At 37.7% G+C, this 15,774-nt stretch overlaps 1 protein-coding gene and 1 non-coding gene across 17 annotated transcripts in view; both read right to left on the bottom strand.

Moving 5' to 3' along the window:
• tpd52l2b (tpd52 like 2b) overlaps positions 1 to 15,774 on the bottom strand; it is a 35,951-nt gene that overhangs the window by 7,759 nt on the left and 12,418 nt on the right. For 6 of the 16 annotated variants that reach the window (XM_088081689.1, XM_088081691.1, XM_088081694.1 and 3 more), the window contains 2 exons: positions 5,834 to 5,935; positions 763 to 789 (listed from right to left, as the gene is read on the bottom strand). In XM_088081689.1, coding sequence (XP_087937815.1) covers positions 763 to 789; positions 5,834 to 5,935 — 129 coding nt within the window. Of the gene's footprint in view, positions 1 to 762; positions 790 to 5,833; positions 5,936 to 8,975; positions 9,024 to 15,774 lie in introns of all 16 variants that reach the window. The other 10 variants (XM_088081705.1, XM_088081692.1, XM_088081696.1 and 7 more) reach the window with 3 other exon arrangements.
• LOC121947602 (small nucleolar RNA SNORA17) lies at positions 2,006 to 2,140 on the bottom strand. Its single transcript, XR_006106092.2, has one exon. It is a non-coding gene; the product is annotated as a small nucleolar RNA SNORA17 (small nucleolar RNA).

Below are 15,774 nucleotides of genomic sequence, written 5' to 3'. Positions count from 1 at the left end.
CATGATTCAACCATACACACATTATTATTATTATTTTTTTTAAATCTATGTCCAGTCTGGCTTTCTTTTTAAATTTATTTATTTATTTATTAATTTTTGTGTGTATATGTGGGTTGTGTGGTTTTGTTAGTTTGTTTTTTTTAATTGTTTGATGAAAACGAAATAAAATATTTAAATAAATAAATAAAATAATTTAACATACATAACATCTTCCAATAATAAACAAATAATGACTTTTTCCTTAAGTTTAAATAAGAAAAAATATTCTATTATAAAACTAACTGGACTATAATAACGGCCTCATTTCCAGGACACTTTTTAGAAAGTTAATTGAAAATAAAAAATAATTAGCATTACTTAAGTATTTTATTACAAAAAACAACAACAAAAAAAACACCTTCCTGTTTTGAAGCATAATGTGAGCCAGCATATTTCAGTCAAACTTAAAATTAAAGTGTTAATCAGTTTAATCATGACAATTAATTTAAAATGCTACTTATAATATTAACAGGAAATCAACAATTTCTTTAAAGATCTGCAGTTTTGTTTAAAACAGCAAAGGTCGACATGCTACTGTAAGCAGGTAAAAAATATAATGGGCAATCTCAGCGAATAAAATAACTAAATTAAGCAGTTTGGAAAAGCAAAAGTCAAAGAATCAAAAAGCAAAGATGGCAGAGCTTGACCTCTTTTTTCCTGTGTAACACATTTAAATTGTGTGATTAAACTCTGGTTCGTTCCAAGCGGACGCGTCAGTCTTACCTAAAGGAATTAGAGAAAGGCAGAGCTCTGCAGGCCAAACCGAGGCAGCGATTAAACACAAGAAGGAGAGAGAGCGTGAGCCCAAAGCAGCATCAGGACACAAACACAAACCAGCGACAGTCAACAGGGACGCACACAGGAGAGAAACGGCGAGTTTATCAGCAGGGGATCAAAACGAAGAGGATCAGAGCACGGACGTGTTTGCTGTGTCACTAAAGACAAAAACACCGTGTTCGCACTGGATGCTGCGGCAACATTTTCATTTTACTTGTAAGAAAATTGTGAAGTCACTGAGGATCATCAGCAAACAACGGTGTTTTGTAAATGTTTCTTGTTTATTAACTTTATATTGTTTTGTAATTTATTCCTATTTGATTTATAGTGATATTGTTCTGGCAAATACATCCCCCTCCAATCTTCGTGTTTGATGAAAAACGATTTGTAAAATAAAATTGGTAACTCTCATCCTCTAATAAAGCCTCTATTACACTTTTCAGGAAACTGAACGTCCTCTCAGTATATGACAGAAATAATCATCTCATATGTGTGTGTGTATATATAAACATGCCTTTACCCTCTACTATACATCATCCTTAAGAAATTTGTGTGAATATATTTAATTCAAAGATTTATTCATACAATACAACACAGTTCGATCGGCTTCACTTTCTGTTCTCCAATAAATACTGCTAGTGTACAGATACTGAATGATAAAGTACACGATACTAAGGGCTCATCATTTTAAAAACTTTTAAAAGGAAATTATCATTACATTTAATCATGATGTTGAACTATTTACACCTATTGTTTTCCACGTACTTCTTGGTTTTGATTGGATTGATATTTACTTGACTGGTTACTTTGTCTGCTCTTTGTTGTCATTTATTTATTTATTGTAATTTTTCTATTCTACATTTCTGTTTTTGAGTGTTGAAGTACTTTGTTTATTGTATGTTTAATGTATGTAGCAAAAAAGGGAAAAAAATGAAATTCCTTGTAGGTGAAAACCTGCTTGCCAATAAATCCCTCTCTGATCTGGATTTGCAGATGGCTCCACGTCTCTTGCAGCACAGTGAACGTTGCAAATCTTTATCTGCCTCCTGTTGCTGAGTGTGTTTGGTGTGATGGAGGAGTTCTGCATCGCGAATTGTCAGCGCAACTGTTTTGTTTGTCGTCCAAAACCACGGACCGTTTCTCATGCATTCTGCAACTTGCTGACGTCAATCTAGGTTTCAAAGGGTTAACTGTCGGTGGTGAGAATCACTCTGAGTCCTCGATTTGTTGTCGAGTCTCGGTGCAGACCACCACCGCTCTCTCTCTGCCACCTTATGACGCAGCGGCAACACAACAGTTGGGCTGCAACGCCTCAAGGGGCATCAGCGTCCGCCTGCCTGCAGCCTGCGTAAATCGAAACCCTGATGGAGGCCCGGCGAGCAGACGTCATTTTTCTTAATCCGTCCGTGAAATTAAATTAAACGAATAAATCAAATTAAATTCTCATATAAAGTGTGGAATCTCCTGGAGCAAACAGCACATGATAAGTCATGTTAAGAGTCACCAGTGTGTCGCTTATGTTAAATCATGAATTACTTGTTTCTGTTTTTGCTGTCAACACATTTGAACCCATCCTCATATTTTTCACATTAACAGTCAGACTTTTCATGTGGCAGAAGCGTTGAGTTTAATTAATGGCAGTTTAATAACGCTGCAGGGAAAAATGAGAAAAATGGAATCTCAAAACTAGTCAAACATGGCAAATTTTTGTGTCTGACATTATAGTAACACCTCAGAGGTGGTGGAGAGCACTATGGGATGAGATGTTTATGTACGCGTGTAAACTGTATTATGTATGTACATGTATGAGGAAGAGGGATCGTGGTGCTGCGGTGGTTTCTGTGTAGCTGCTTGTTATGCTGGATGTTCTTGGTTTAATTTGTCTAATTTAGTTTTATTTTATTTTAAATTTTTCCTTTTTTGTGACTGTGGATCTTTTTTAATCTATTTAATTTGTATTTTTGCATAAAATCTATAAATCAGTATATTTTGATGCTGTTAAGTTGAATAAAAATTTCAATGACAAAAAAGAGTGAAACCTCTGATAGACTCCATTTTTGCATCGTTCTGAAATGGAAATTAATTATGCTGAATTCATCAAAACGACGCACACAAAGAGGAAGTTTCGAGTTTGCATTAACTGGAGAAATTAGGAATAAAGACCCGTGTTTGTCCCAAACAAAGACCTGGCTGTCTCTGACACCGAGGTAATAAAAACCACTATCTGAAAATTTACTGTAATTCAAAGCACGGACATCTCATCCTTAATATTTTGTTACAGTTTGAGCTGAATAAACCATATTCTCACTTTGTCACCTCAACAGAAATAGTTAGTGTATTTAAGGCATTAGCAAAATGTTTTAGCAACACAGCCTGCACTGAAAACATATCAAGGAACGAAACAGGAGCATTAAAAACAAGAAAAATCAAATATGAGCGAGGAAAGAAATGTGGAGGAATGAATGAAAAACATGCAACATGCAGGACGAGCGGCACAAAGAGCTGAAATATGATGTTAGTGGGGGCATACTGTTTGAGAAGACGATGAACTAAACACACACACACACACACACACACACACACACACACACACACACACACACACACACACACACACACACACACACACACATGCATATAGAGCAAATACGACTGTGGGTGGTGAAATGGAAACATTAATATAATTACAGACGGCTGTGTGAGTCAACGAGGCGCCGGCAGAGATGTTGGATGTGAAGGAGTCAGCGGTGATCTCCACTGTTTTTCCACAGCTAAATGTTCTCTTTCTCTCTCTCACCCGTCAATCACACTTGATAAAATGTTGCTTTGGTGCTAAACTGAAAGGTTAAATTGCTTTTTTTTCAACCTGGACCAGGTTTTTGTGCCTAAGTATCTAATGGGAACATCGATTTTTTTAAACTGATCCAGTATTGAGCAAAAGTGCTGCAGACTGCAGCTATGAAACAGGCTGCGAGGTAACCACTCTGGGCATGTTGGCACCAGATATAGTAACGTAGATATCTCTCTAAGCTCGTCGTAAGTACTGTACTTCAGCACAGTTTTCAGGTACTGACACTTTACTCGACCATTTACATTTTCTGCTGCTTTAAATTTGATGCAATTTCATTTAATTTACCTTCACACTTCCATTAGATTTCAGAAACGTGTAATAATCTGAAGAAGTTGGAGCCTGCACGTACCAGAGTTGTGGCTGTTTAAAAGATTGCCGTTTTGTCAAAGTGCTGATTAATTATTCACTATCATGTTCAATTTTTAATGTTAATGATAAAACAAATTTCATGAAAATCGTTCAAAATTAAGTAAGTTGCAGTCAATTTTGTAGTGAAATCTGCATCTCTCAATACACACCTATTTGTTTGCATTGCTATAGCTATGATGTCGGCACTGTCGCTAATGACTAGAAACTTATTTTACACGTAATTTTAAATCGTTTTAAATAATCTTTTTGTCTTTGTACCTCGTCTGTTCTTTTGCTATTTTTAATAGTGATTATTTTATTTTTTAAAATCACTTAGTAATTGATTTTACCTTTATAACTTATTTCTTTTCTTATAAATCTATCTTTTATTATGTTTTCTTGCCCTGTAAAGCACTTTTATTTGCCCTGTTGTATGGATGTGCTATACAAATAAAGCTGCCTTGCCTATTTATGTCCATAAAAGTGTTTGTTTTTGCCACTGACAGACTGACATTGTTACATGTCCGGTGGGTTTTCTACATTTCCTACATTTCGGGGCTGTTTCAGTTTAAAAAAAAATTTATAAAAGAATCTTACTCTTTAACAAATACGTCCATCTCTTCAGGGATCCTTTCTATAATGTTTCAGACACTTAGAATAATAATCAGAGTCTAGCTGACAAAAACAAACACTTTAGTGGAAATAAATAGATGCTGTTACACTACAGCTTGTTTTATACTCTCACTCAATACTGGACCAATTTTAATAATCGTTGCTCCTGTTAGTCCAGTAGAACTCAAAACATGGAAAATAGGGTCCAGGTTGAAAAACACCAAACTTACCCTTTAACCATATTTTTCATATGTAATATATCATATTTTGCTACTAATGCTTTCTAATGTATGTTTAATTTTAAGGATATTTGCAAAGAAGTCGATGCAGTTTAAAGCAAAATAAAAATAACACAAGTTTGATTTGAGGGTGAGAAAGTTGTCTACATTAAAGGGATGGTCCAACAATCTAAAAACAAACCAGACTTATATTCAGGAGGCTAAAATCAACATTTAGCATCTGGGATTTTACCTCCAAGAGATACCAGCGGAGCTCACATTTAACAGATGCTAAAAGATGTGCGTCTCATTAAGACATATAAGAAAAAACAACTTAAAATGTGTTGAACCACCCCTTGAGTTAGTGAAATGAACATTTAGGCTAAAGCGGTGTAAGAAGCATGATGAGACAAATTCAGAGCAACAAGAGGAAAAGAGCAGTGGACAGTGTCGCTGTAAAATATTCATGACGTTAAACTGATAATAAGTATGTTTATGATGAAAAAAAGTACCCCAGTCTGGAGCTTTATCCTGCTTTTGATCCTATTTAAGTGAGTTTAACAACAGAAATTCACTAAATCATTTAACAAAAAATAATGTTGCCAATTATTCTAAAATTTTACAATGCAACATGGAAAAAAAAAAAAGAAAAAATGAAAGTTTTTAAGAAGAGTTGAAAAAGATAAATCTACTAAATTACTTGACAAAAAATAGATGTTATCAATCATTTTATGATTTCAAATTGCAACGTCAAAAAAATAAATCCCATGTCTTATTTTTTTAGATTAATGAATGCCTTTTAAGACTTTTCAGGGATCTGCTGATCTGTCAAAAGTTCAAAGCTGCTTCACCCCGCTGTCCCAAAATAAATATGGAGCTGTTGTTTGATATCGTTGGTTTGGATCTTTCTTTCAACACTGTCCACTCTGCTCGTTTGTTCTTGTAGCTTTGCCAGAGCGGCGGCCATTTTGGCTCTGTTGCATCGTACCTCATGTCGCCCAGTTTCTCTCTGAGGGCCGTGCCCATTGTGGAGAGAGCTGCGGTGGTTTTCTGTCCCGCCTGGGAAAGAGTCTCCTGAGTCTTCTTGTATCTGCAGAGACGAGAGAGAAAGAGGAGGAGGAGGGAGGGATGGAACAGGAGAGCAGAAAGAGAACAATGAAGAAAAGAGAGGAGGAATGAGGAGAGGGGGAGAAAAGGTTGGAGTGGAATGAAAAGACGATGTGGGATGGCGAAGAAGAAAGAAAAGGACAGGAGAAAGAGGATGGGAGGAGGATGGAGAGAGGAAAGAAAAGACGACAGACAGCAAGCAGAAAGGAAGAAAATGGAGAAAAACGGGGCAGACGGATGGGAGAGAGGAGGGTGAAAAATAAATTAGACCAAACCGCTTGACCACGACGAACACAAAAGCCGACAGTGATTTAAGTCACGGCTCCATCACACAAATAAAGGGGAGCAGTATTCACCCCCCGATGGTTAGTATTCACACAGAAATACAGTCACAGGAATTTAGGCCACAGCAAGCAAGTGCCAAAATGCTGGTGGGTAAAAAAATAAAAGTCTTGCATTTTCATGTTCTGTTTTCTTTTTGACACCTTACGGTAATTCACAAAACAAACAGAAGAGCGATTCCTTTTTTTCATCTGTTTCCAAGAAGAGTTAGTTAGTTTCAGAGTTTTCTCCCCCCAAAACAGAAGCACACAGACAGAAAGCCGTCAGTATTAATGCAGATATGACTCAGCATGTCCCCCTGCAGCCGGAGGACTCGGGATGATGAGCGTGTGTTTGTTTCAGAGCAGTGAAAGAGAGCGCATGATGGCAAAATCAAAACACTCAAACAGACTCCTCTCTGAGGGTGTGGTCACGGAGCGGTGCAGGAACGAGCACTAAAGTGAGGAAATGAGCTGGCATTTTTGCACCTCCTGTTTTCCTTGTGTTGAAGTCAATAGGTTTTTCAAAATGTGGTTTTGGTTAGATGCCTGAAATAAAGTCTGTGATTAAGTAAACTTAAGATTTTTTAAGTTTTGTTTTGCGATAGAAATCTTTAACAATATGAAGTGGTGCACGGTTATGCACAGTTGGTTGGTTCAAATTGTTAAACAAATCTTTAAAAAAAATCAGTTTGATATTGGAGAAAATTGGACGGGGGTTAAAAGGGTCTGCAGGTGTGGTCCAACACAACATGCACATACACATACACATACAGATACACACACACACACACACAGAGATTCAGACACAGACTGATGAGGACACCGGCGGAGACACCAGAGGAGAGTGAGAGCGGAGTGGACATTCGGAGACACCGGTGGAAACACCAATGTAAACACCAGTGGAGACACCGGCGGAGAATGAGAGCGGAGTGGACGTTGAGAGACAACAACGGAGAGTGCCTAGAGCATGTGGCGCTCTAGGCGACCTCCTATATCTCCTCTGCCAAGGGCCGCCCTGGACAGCATATTTCCTCCTTTTTCACTGAGGATCTAAATACGTCACTAAAAGTTTCTCCTGTTGCATTTTTTAAAGCGCCGCTGAGAGGGTCTGAAAAGCCGCTAAATAGCGATAAAGTCGGCACGTTAGCAGTCCTCTCCTCCTATCACCTTGAGACATTAGATCGTCTTGTTCGTTTGTTTTTGACGTGGAAATGTTGTTTTATTGTTATTATCGTGCATCTCTACGACAGACAACACACAGACAGCTCATTTTACTCCCTTAATGTATGAAAATAAAGACGCTCATATCCAATGTTGTAAACATCAGCGACTTCATACCCCCAACATAAAGTTGGCATAAATAGAGCTAATAAACGGCATAAGAGGAAAAAGTCAAATGTTTCAAAACAACAATCCAGGCTATGGTGGAGGAGGTCGTAATAATGTACGTTATAACAGAGGCAGTGTTGTAGACAGCGGTGGTCTGTAGGCCGGTTTCCATTAACCGTCAAATTGTGCAAACTGAAACGGAGAATAGAAAATCTAATGTCTAACGTCTAATGGAAACATGTCAGTTTGTCAGCTTTCCATTGGAAATAATGATGGCTAGTGCGGTGGCTGCAATAGAAATAAACCTGATAATGTTTTCAGCCATCACCATGCTTCTCGCATAACATCGCTTAGTGGAAACAGTCATCATGCAATTGTGTTATATCGACATTTTATAAACACTGCCTAAGTTTTGAATAAATCTGTAATGGCAACCCGTCTCGTGAGGTCATTCGATATGTTGAAACATGTGGAGGGGGGAATTATTTTCACTATATTACTATTTTGCTCATATATGCTGCTTTTTAAATTTCCTAGTTGTCTCCTTCAGTTGTATCTTGTAGTCTGAACTGCACCTTACTTCCCCATGATCTTGAGTGGATCTACTCCGTTTCGTCTGTATCTGTGCACAAATACGGACTGATTGGCTCCTTATGTATCTGTATACGTATCTAACGTCGAGAATAAATGAGCTTAAAGACACAAACTCACACACAAACACAGACACAAATACCCACATACAGAAAAACGGTCAGAAATATGCACATAAGCACCCACTCAAATACATGTACACTTCAAAAGCTACAGTAAACACACACACACACACACACACACACACACACACACACACACACACACACACACACACACACACACACACACACACACACACACACACACACACACACAGATCTGCACAAACACACATCAAGTCTCAGCAGCAGATGGTTCACAGAGGCTGAGAAAATAGTATTTTGGAGATAATCTGGAGTGGCTGAGTACCAACGTGCGCACACACAGACACACAGATACACACACACACACACACACACACCTGTGTCCATCCACACTGACAGAACACTTTCTGAAGTTTATACTGTAAAAATCCAGAAGATCTATTATTTATGACACGTAATTAATTATGCAATGTAAAACTATAAAAACATGTTTGCAGAAAAACTTCCTGAATCCAACAGCCACCGACACACAAACACCCTCACCATCACGACAGCAAGAGGGAAAAAACAGAAGAAGAAGGATGGATGGTCAAAATAAACAAGAAAAAAAATGCCCAAAAAACCAACCCAAACTTAAAGAAACCTTAGCTCATCTACAAAAACAAAAACACAAAAGAGAAAGGGGTCAACTCACACTTCAGAGCGGGTAATGTCATCCAAAGTGGCTGAGGCAGACAGATATCTGAAGACACAACAGCAGGATCATGACACAGGGCAAGAGACACACTCACAGTACAGCAGAGCACAACAGTGGAGTTTTACAGATCCAACACCAACTAAATGTTTATTTCACTGACTGGATTTAACCGTTTTGGTGGACGTCCAGTTGGATTTCAAGAGTTAATTTTCAAACGAAAGTTGAGGTTTTTCTTCACAAGGAGAAATAGCAGCATTAACAACACACACAATGCAAAAATCACAGTAATGCAAACATTTTTTTTCTCTCCCCAAATGTTAAAGATGGAAAAAACAACATGAAATCACCATTTTACATCTGATATTTTGTTACAAAATGAAAATTAATTAATTTAAAGTGCATGAGGTCATTTAACAAGATTTTGTACTGCAGAATACTGAATGTGACTGATGCAAATTGAGATCAATTAGATTAGAAACCATTTGTTAATCGAAACTGCAAAAGAACACTGCTAATTTAAGGAGCCAATGTGCATTTATATTTATTTCTAGTATTTGACATTGCTATAAAAATATCTAAAAATGTTTAGAGTGAGTTATTAGGCATCCATATGCTGTAACTTTCTGTGTTCGTGCTATAATATAATCCCTGTTGTCAGAGGAAACTCTGTATTGCCAGTTTAGGTGACCAACGAAAACGGTGACATTCTCAAAAGTTTGCACTCTGGAACCCGTTTTCAAATCTTGTAAATGAAAAGCCAAAACGTAACTAAAGTTGCCATTTTCTCCAGAAATAATTTCCATATAAACATGGCGTGAATACCTCATGTGATCACCTGATTGTGTGTCTACTTCAGTTTGATAAAAGAGCAAACAATCAACTCAGTTTCCTCTCTGCAGGAAACTGTGAGGGCAAAGGACACAGCTGTTAGTGCAAAACATAAAAAACATTATACCTAAATGTGGAAAACAGTCCCTTAGTAACTCTCAACAGGTTAACAGCACAGCCTATTCATGATTAGTAACAAAGAAAACATAATCACACACACACACAGTCCTGCCTGTGCTGTATCGAGAAAAAGAGAGGAAGTGTGTCTGTGCTGACTGCTCTGCAAAACAATGGAGCAGATATGGAAGTAAAGCCAAAACAAGCATGAGAGATCTAAATTTACGTTCATCTGGTGAAAGCTTTGAACGCCGCAGATCATAAGACTCATGACCCAAACACTCAACACAGAAAAGAGTGTCCGCCGCCTAAATATTATTTGTATATTTAAGCAACTAGACACACAGTTAGTCATTACTAGAGGTCCACCAATGGATCGATATATCAGTCATCATCCCCTCTCTCTGCCCCAGGAACAATCATGTATCATTGATGTAAAGCGTAAACATTGATCATTATCATCACCTTCTGGATACACCTTTATTTTGAAATTCTGTGTCACCGTCACACAGCGTCAGGCACATGATGGCAAGTAGCCAAAATATTCTCGCTGAGCGGTTTACACGGTGACTGAAAATGAATATTCCACTAACACTCCCGTTTATATGCAGCTTTGCATGCTCTGATTTAAGTCTGCTCAAACATGTTAACTCGTCAAAATTATGGAAAGTGAAACTTCTGGAGCAACTCCTGCAATTTTGCTGCTTGGCATTTAAATAGTTTTTTTCTCAAAGTTTGCTATTGGTGGAGGACTTTAGTAACCATGCCAACACAGCCTCCCTCTTTCATTCCTTCAACCACCTCCTTTTAAAGGTTGGTGTTGCAATGTTTCCATACATCCAAAAATCTGCTGATATCAAAATCTCTTACAGATATTCCAAAATGTGCTGTACACATGCCTAAACAATACTTAATAAAACGAATATAAAATGATTTATATTGTATATACATGATTTCTTATTACATGTATATACATGATTTCTTATTCTGAAAAACAGTGTAATATTAGTGCACATGTAAACGCAGTAACTGTGGGGACATCGAATAAATGAAAGTTTGAATCATTTTATAATTCTTCTTTCTCAAACATAAATAATACATTTGGTGTCTCAATGATTTTGTTTTTAATCTCTGTTAAAACAGAGAAGTATTATTGAAGTAAAGAAGAAAAACACAAGTATAACAGCTGATTCCAGACCTCTGAACAGCAGCGTAGATAAGAAGTCATAATCAGGTAAAGTGGTTCGGCCACATTTCAGAGATGTGAAATAGCTGTTGAGCTCTTGTGCAATCAGAGAGCGCTGTAGGCCTTTTCTCATAATGCAACATGTTTGTGCCGACCATGTTATGTGAAAATAAGCTGTGACTGCTAATGTAAAAAGAATAGAGAAGGATTTCTGAAAGAAGTCATTAACTCAGGTCCGATAGAAACAGGAAGTATCAATATTCCTCTTTGAACAGTGCGTCATATTTCATTATTAATTTCAGTGCGATCACAGATGTTAAGAGTTTGTTGTCATAAACTACGAGAAACGAGCTCATAAAAATGTTTCTATGTAATTAAGATAGTATGTATCTTACATGTATTTCTGCAATGTGTTTCTTCATTTAATAATCTGTTGTTTTGCTTTGGCAACAATGTAATGCCAATAAAGCTGATTTGAATTTGGAAATAAAATTGAACAGTTTTGACTTTGGTATTAACACTGTTTCTACTGGCCTACAGGAGCGATGGCAAATTATTCTGATCAACAAAGTTGCGTGTATCAATCCTGCAAAAGGATGTGAGGCGGCAGCTCTGATGTGTGCAATAAAAAAATAAATATTGATCTTCAAACAGTGGCAATGTTTCAATAAGGAGGGAGCTCTACAAACACAACAAGACTGATTATTATTAATAAAATAAATAATATTAAGAAGCTGTATGTTTGATATTTGCCGTTATAATGTACATGTAATTTTTATCATTAATATCTTAGTGAACTTTTTTCACTTTAACAGTGTCACCTCATACATGTAAATATAAAACAATAAATAGCTAAATAGAATGATAGTGGTAATAAATAAAAAAAATAAAATACACAAGAATTTACAAAAACAAAATCAAGAAAAATAAATAAAAATAATTACATTTCAAAATAAATAATAATAATAATAATAATAATAATAATAATAATAATAATAATAATAATAATCTACATGTAATGTAAACAAAAAAAAATGCAGCAAATGCAGCAAAGGCTCATGCACTTTGGGGGTCCTTGGCATGGCAAAGTTTGGGAATCCCTGAGCTAGAGGACGCCACAGTCTGTGTAATTAAGCAAACTTTATTTGGCTTCCAACGATTATAAAAACAAGTTAACTGAGAAAAAAATCATTATTCTGACTTGTTTTTCGCCCAAACTCCCCCTAAAGCCACGCTGTTACATGTTTAGTTCACCTCTAAATAATCGATGCCACAATCGATGCGCCGCATTAACAGGAGACTGCTCTCCTTGTCGACGGCTCTGCTCCAAACAAGGCCAGTCTCTATTTCCTGTCTTACATCGGCACAATGCTGCGTACTGTACAGCACAGTGACTTCATACAGAGCAGCGTCGTCACATTACACCGTCTGTCCAAACACACATCAGTGTTTGACTGCTGCGTTTGTTTCACTGCAGAGAACGACACTTTGAATAGACATTGGGGTTCTGTCTCTTTTACATTTATATGTTTCTTTGTCTCTTCAGCCTTTGTCAACGGTTTATTTTCGAGAAACGGGCACTAAAATGTGTTTAACCATGAAGAAAGAGAAGTCAGTGTGCAATATTAGTGGAAAACGCTGAGGAGACTACGTTGCTAGGTGAAATACAAATGTGGCTAAAAGGAAAGTGTTGACTTACTTTATCTCTATTCTTTGGCAAAAAAAAGCAGAGTGATTTTTATTGTCATGCTAATAGAGCACACAACTGATCTGAAAATAGATTACAAAAGCTGGCTGACTCTCTCCACCCACTACAGTTTTCATGGCAACCCACTCCGAGTCTTTGTGCATCAATAATTCATAATCCATTTGGATGTTTGTTTAGTTTGACTGTGTGTGTGTCTGTCTCTCTCTCTTTGGACATCATGTGACTAAGCAAAACACCCTCTCTGTCTCTTCCCTCCCTTTCTCACATTCCTTTCCTCTCCTCCCACTTGTTCCTGCAGCAGCGAGTCTGAGCCGCCCATCTGGTCGCCAGGCACGACCAGGGCGCGTGTGTTAGAGATACAGACACACTTTTCCTGTACTGTACTTGGCATTGTGCACGTGTGTGTGTGCATATTGGCTCAAACCAGGGATAAGGTGCTGCCTGCTCGTTTTACTGCTATTTTAGGCAAATATTTGTAATAATCCACAATTATTGTGGGTGTGGGAGTTACTGAAATATAAAGAGTGTGAGAAATGCGTCTGCAGACATGCAGGTCTATTTCCGAGTGCAGAAAAAGAACAAACGACAAACCCAAGACCAGGGCACCTGCTGCTGTTAATGAAGGGGTGTGTGTGAGTGTGTAAAAATCATGAACCGTGTCAGCAGCATAGTGATGTCAGGTTGGCCTAACTAGCTGAGTGAGCTCGCCAATCCAGTCCATATCAGGAGCAGCCACATGGAAAATTCCTTTGGCCTCAGCCCTCACAGCAGCAGCAGAAAACTCACTGATATCATGTTTTTCTTGCCGACTGCAGAGTCTGGACAGAAACTCCACTTCAAACCAACTGCTGCCAACACTTTACCAAAAGGTCAGAAACACATGGGAAATTTTAACAAGTGGCAGACAGCTCTAAAACAGATTCATAACTCTTCAGTTTGAGCAAAAAAAAAAGTCCTCCTGCAACTTAAAATCATACGTCACTGACACTGGTTGAAACAAAACATCAATATGATATTTCCAAAAGTAGATCCTTCATGTGGAGGAGGTTTAAAAAAGTTATTTGACATACTTTTCTGTCATCAAAATATGAAAAATATTACGATGCAAAACAAAACAACCATATCACTTTCACATGTAGTACCCAGAGGCCTATAACCCATCCGTGATTATGTTTAACCACTAATGGGAATCAGCTGATCACTGGTTATTACATCATTACATCATGGCTGTTTTTCCATTCTCTGCCAATTGATTTTATTCAGCCAATCAGCCCTCAGGCTGAAATCATTATGCAATAGCCAAATGCTACAAGAGTGAGGCCTGATGGAGTTTGATTTTTGACACATTTAACGAAACTCCTTACTCTCTCTATTTAAGAGACTCAAATACAGAATCAGACACAGCTGTGTCGGATATCATCCTGGCCACCGGTAGGCCTGTCACAATGATTACATTCTCGCCTTATCGCACGATGTATGGACATGAACTCTATCACCCTGCTGACCCCGATGGCTGCTGCCAACAAGATGCTGGAATAAACAGCAGAGGTTTCCCAACAGTTAGCTGGGCTCAGAGATTCTCCCGTTTTTAATCACTCCACTGATGCCTACCCACATCCGCAGAAAAGTAAAACACTTCAAAGGAGACACAGTGTAGCTTGCCGGTAGCCTACAGCTCCACTTTTGGAGAGGAAGAGGAACAGTCCTTATCGTCTTTAGCCTACCAACCTCGGGCAAATGCACCAAAAGGTAACAGTTAAAATGACAGTTTAAACTGCAATTAATTTTTTTTTCCCCACTTTCACTTACGAGCAAAAAATCAATAATTATTTGATTTTTTTGGTGGATAATTATCAATATCAACTGAACATTTTATATTGTGATAACATATTTAGCCATATTGCCAAGGCCTTGTCTGTCGTTTAAAATTTTACTCTCAAATAACTTCATCCTCCATGCCCCGCTCCCGAGCCGTCCATCTCCGGGGGCCGACTGCGGCACACCAGCCGGATAACGGAGGGAACAGTGGTATTTCCAGGGCTTCGCTTGGTTTATCTACTAGTCGCAAGAGGAATCACATGGTTTTATTTGTCTCAAATCCAGTAATTTTGGGCTACTCTGACAAAAATGTACTATAGTTTTATATGTACTTTTTAAGTGAGCATTACTTTTAAATGTATATATATATTAAATATTTATTTTAATAATTTAAGTTAAAAAAAAAATATTTTTTTAAAATTTCATTCCAATGTCCATTATTATGCTATTATATAATTATATTTGTGGCATGAAATGAAAATGATAATATAATTTAATGCTGTTATTTCTGGGAAAAAATATCTTCCAACAAAAGTAGTTACCATTAAAGCAACGAGTAAGCATCTGGGAAAGCCTAAAATATGAAAGAAATTGGAGAGGAAGTAGAGCGAGAGGAGGACATGTGTCATCACTTCTGCAGAGGAAGAGAGGACACCTGACCTCTGGGAGAGGAAGCAAGAACAGACGGATGATACTGATAGGAGGGAGGAAAAGAGAGAAAACTAAAGAGAATGAAAGAACAGATAATCTTACATATTCATACGACAACAACAGAAATTTAAATACATCAGCCCTGTGGTTCTACTTCTGTGAGCGCAGACTTCCATTAAAGAAATACTGCCATATCTCAGCCAACAGCACCGCCTTAAAATATCTGATTATCAAACACTACAAAGGTGAGTCACAGGCCTCAGTAGACAAACAGAGACTCAGGTGAGTCACTTATGTAGCTCATGTTGCAGCGGTTAGACACAGACACACACGAAATCCCATTCAGTGCACAATGTCACTCCACACATGCAACAGGCTCCTAACAGCACCACGAGTGCCGACAGATCCTATCGTAAGATCCTAAATAAATCAGCAACTTTTTAATAAACTCCATGCAAATCTTTCAATCAAGGCATTATTAGTTCCCA

This window comes from Plectropomus leopardus, chromosome 9 (assembly GCF_026936395.1).
Source record: "Plectropomus leopardus strain MGB_pleo_1.0 chromosome 9, ASM2693639v1, whole genome shotgun sequence".
Taxonomy (NCBI): Eukaryota; Metazoa; Chordata; class Actinopteri; order Perciformes; family Serranidae; genus Plectropomus; species Plectropomus leopardus.
The sequence above is the reverse complement of the archived record's forward strand: the minus strand, read 5'-3'. Positions and strand labels throughout refer to the sequence as shown.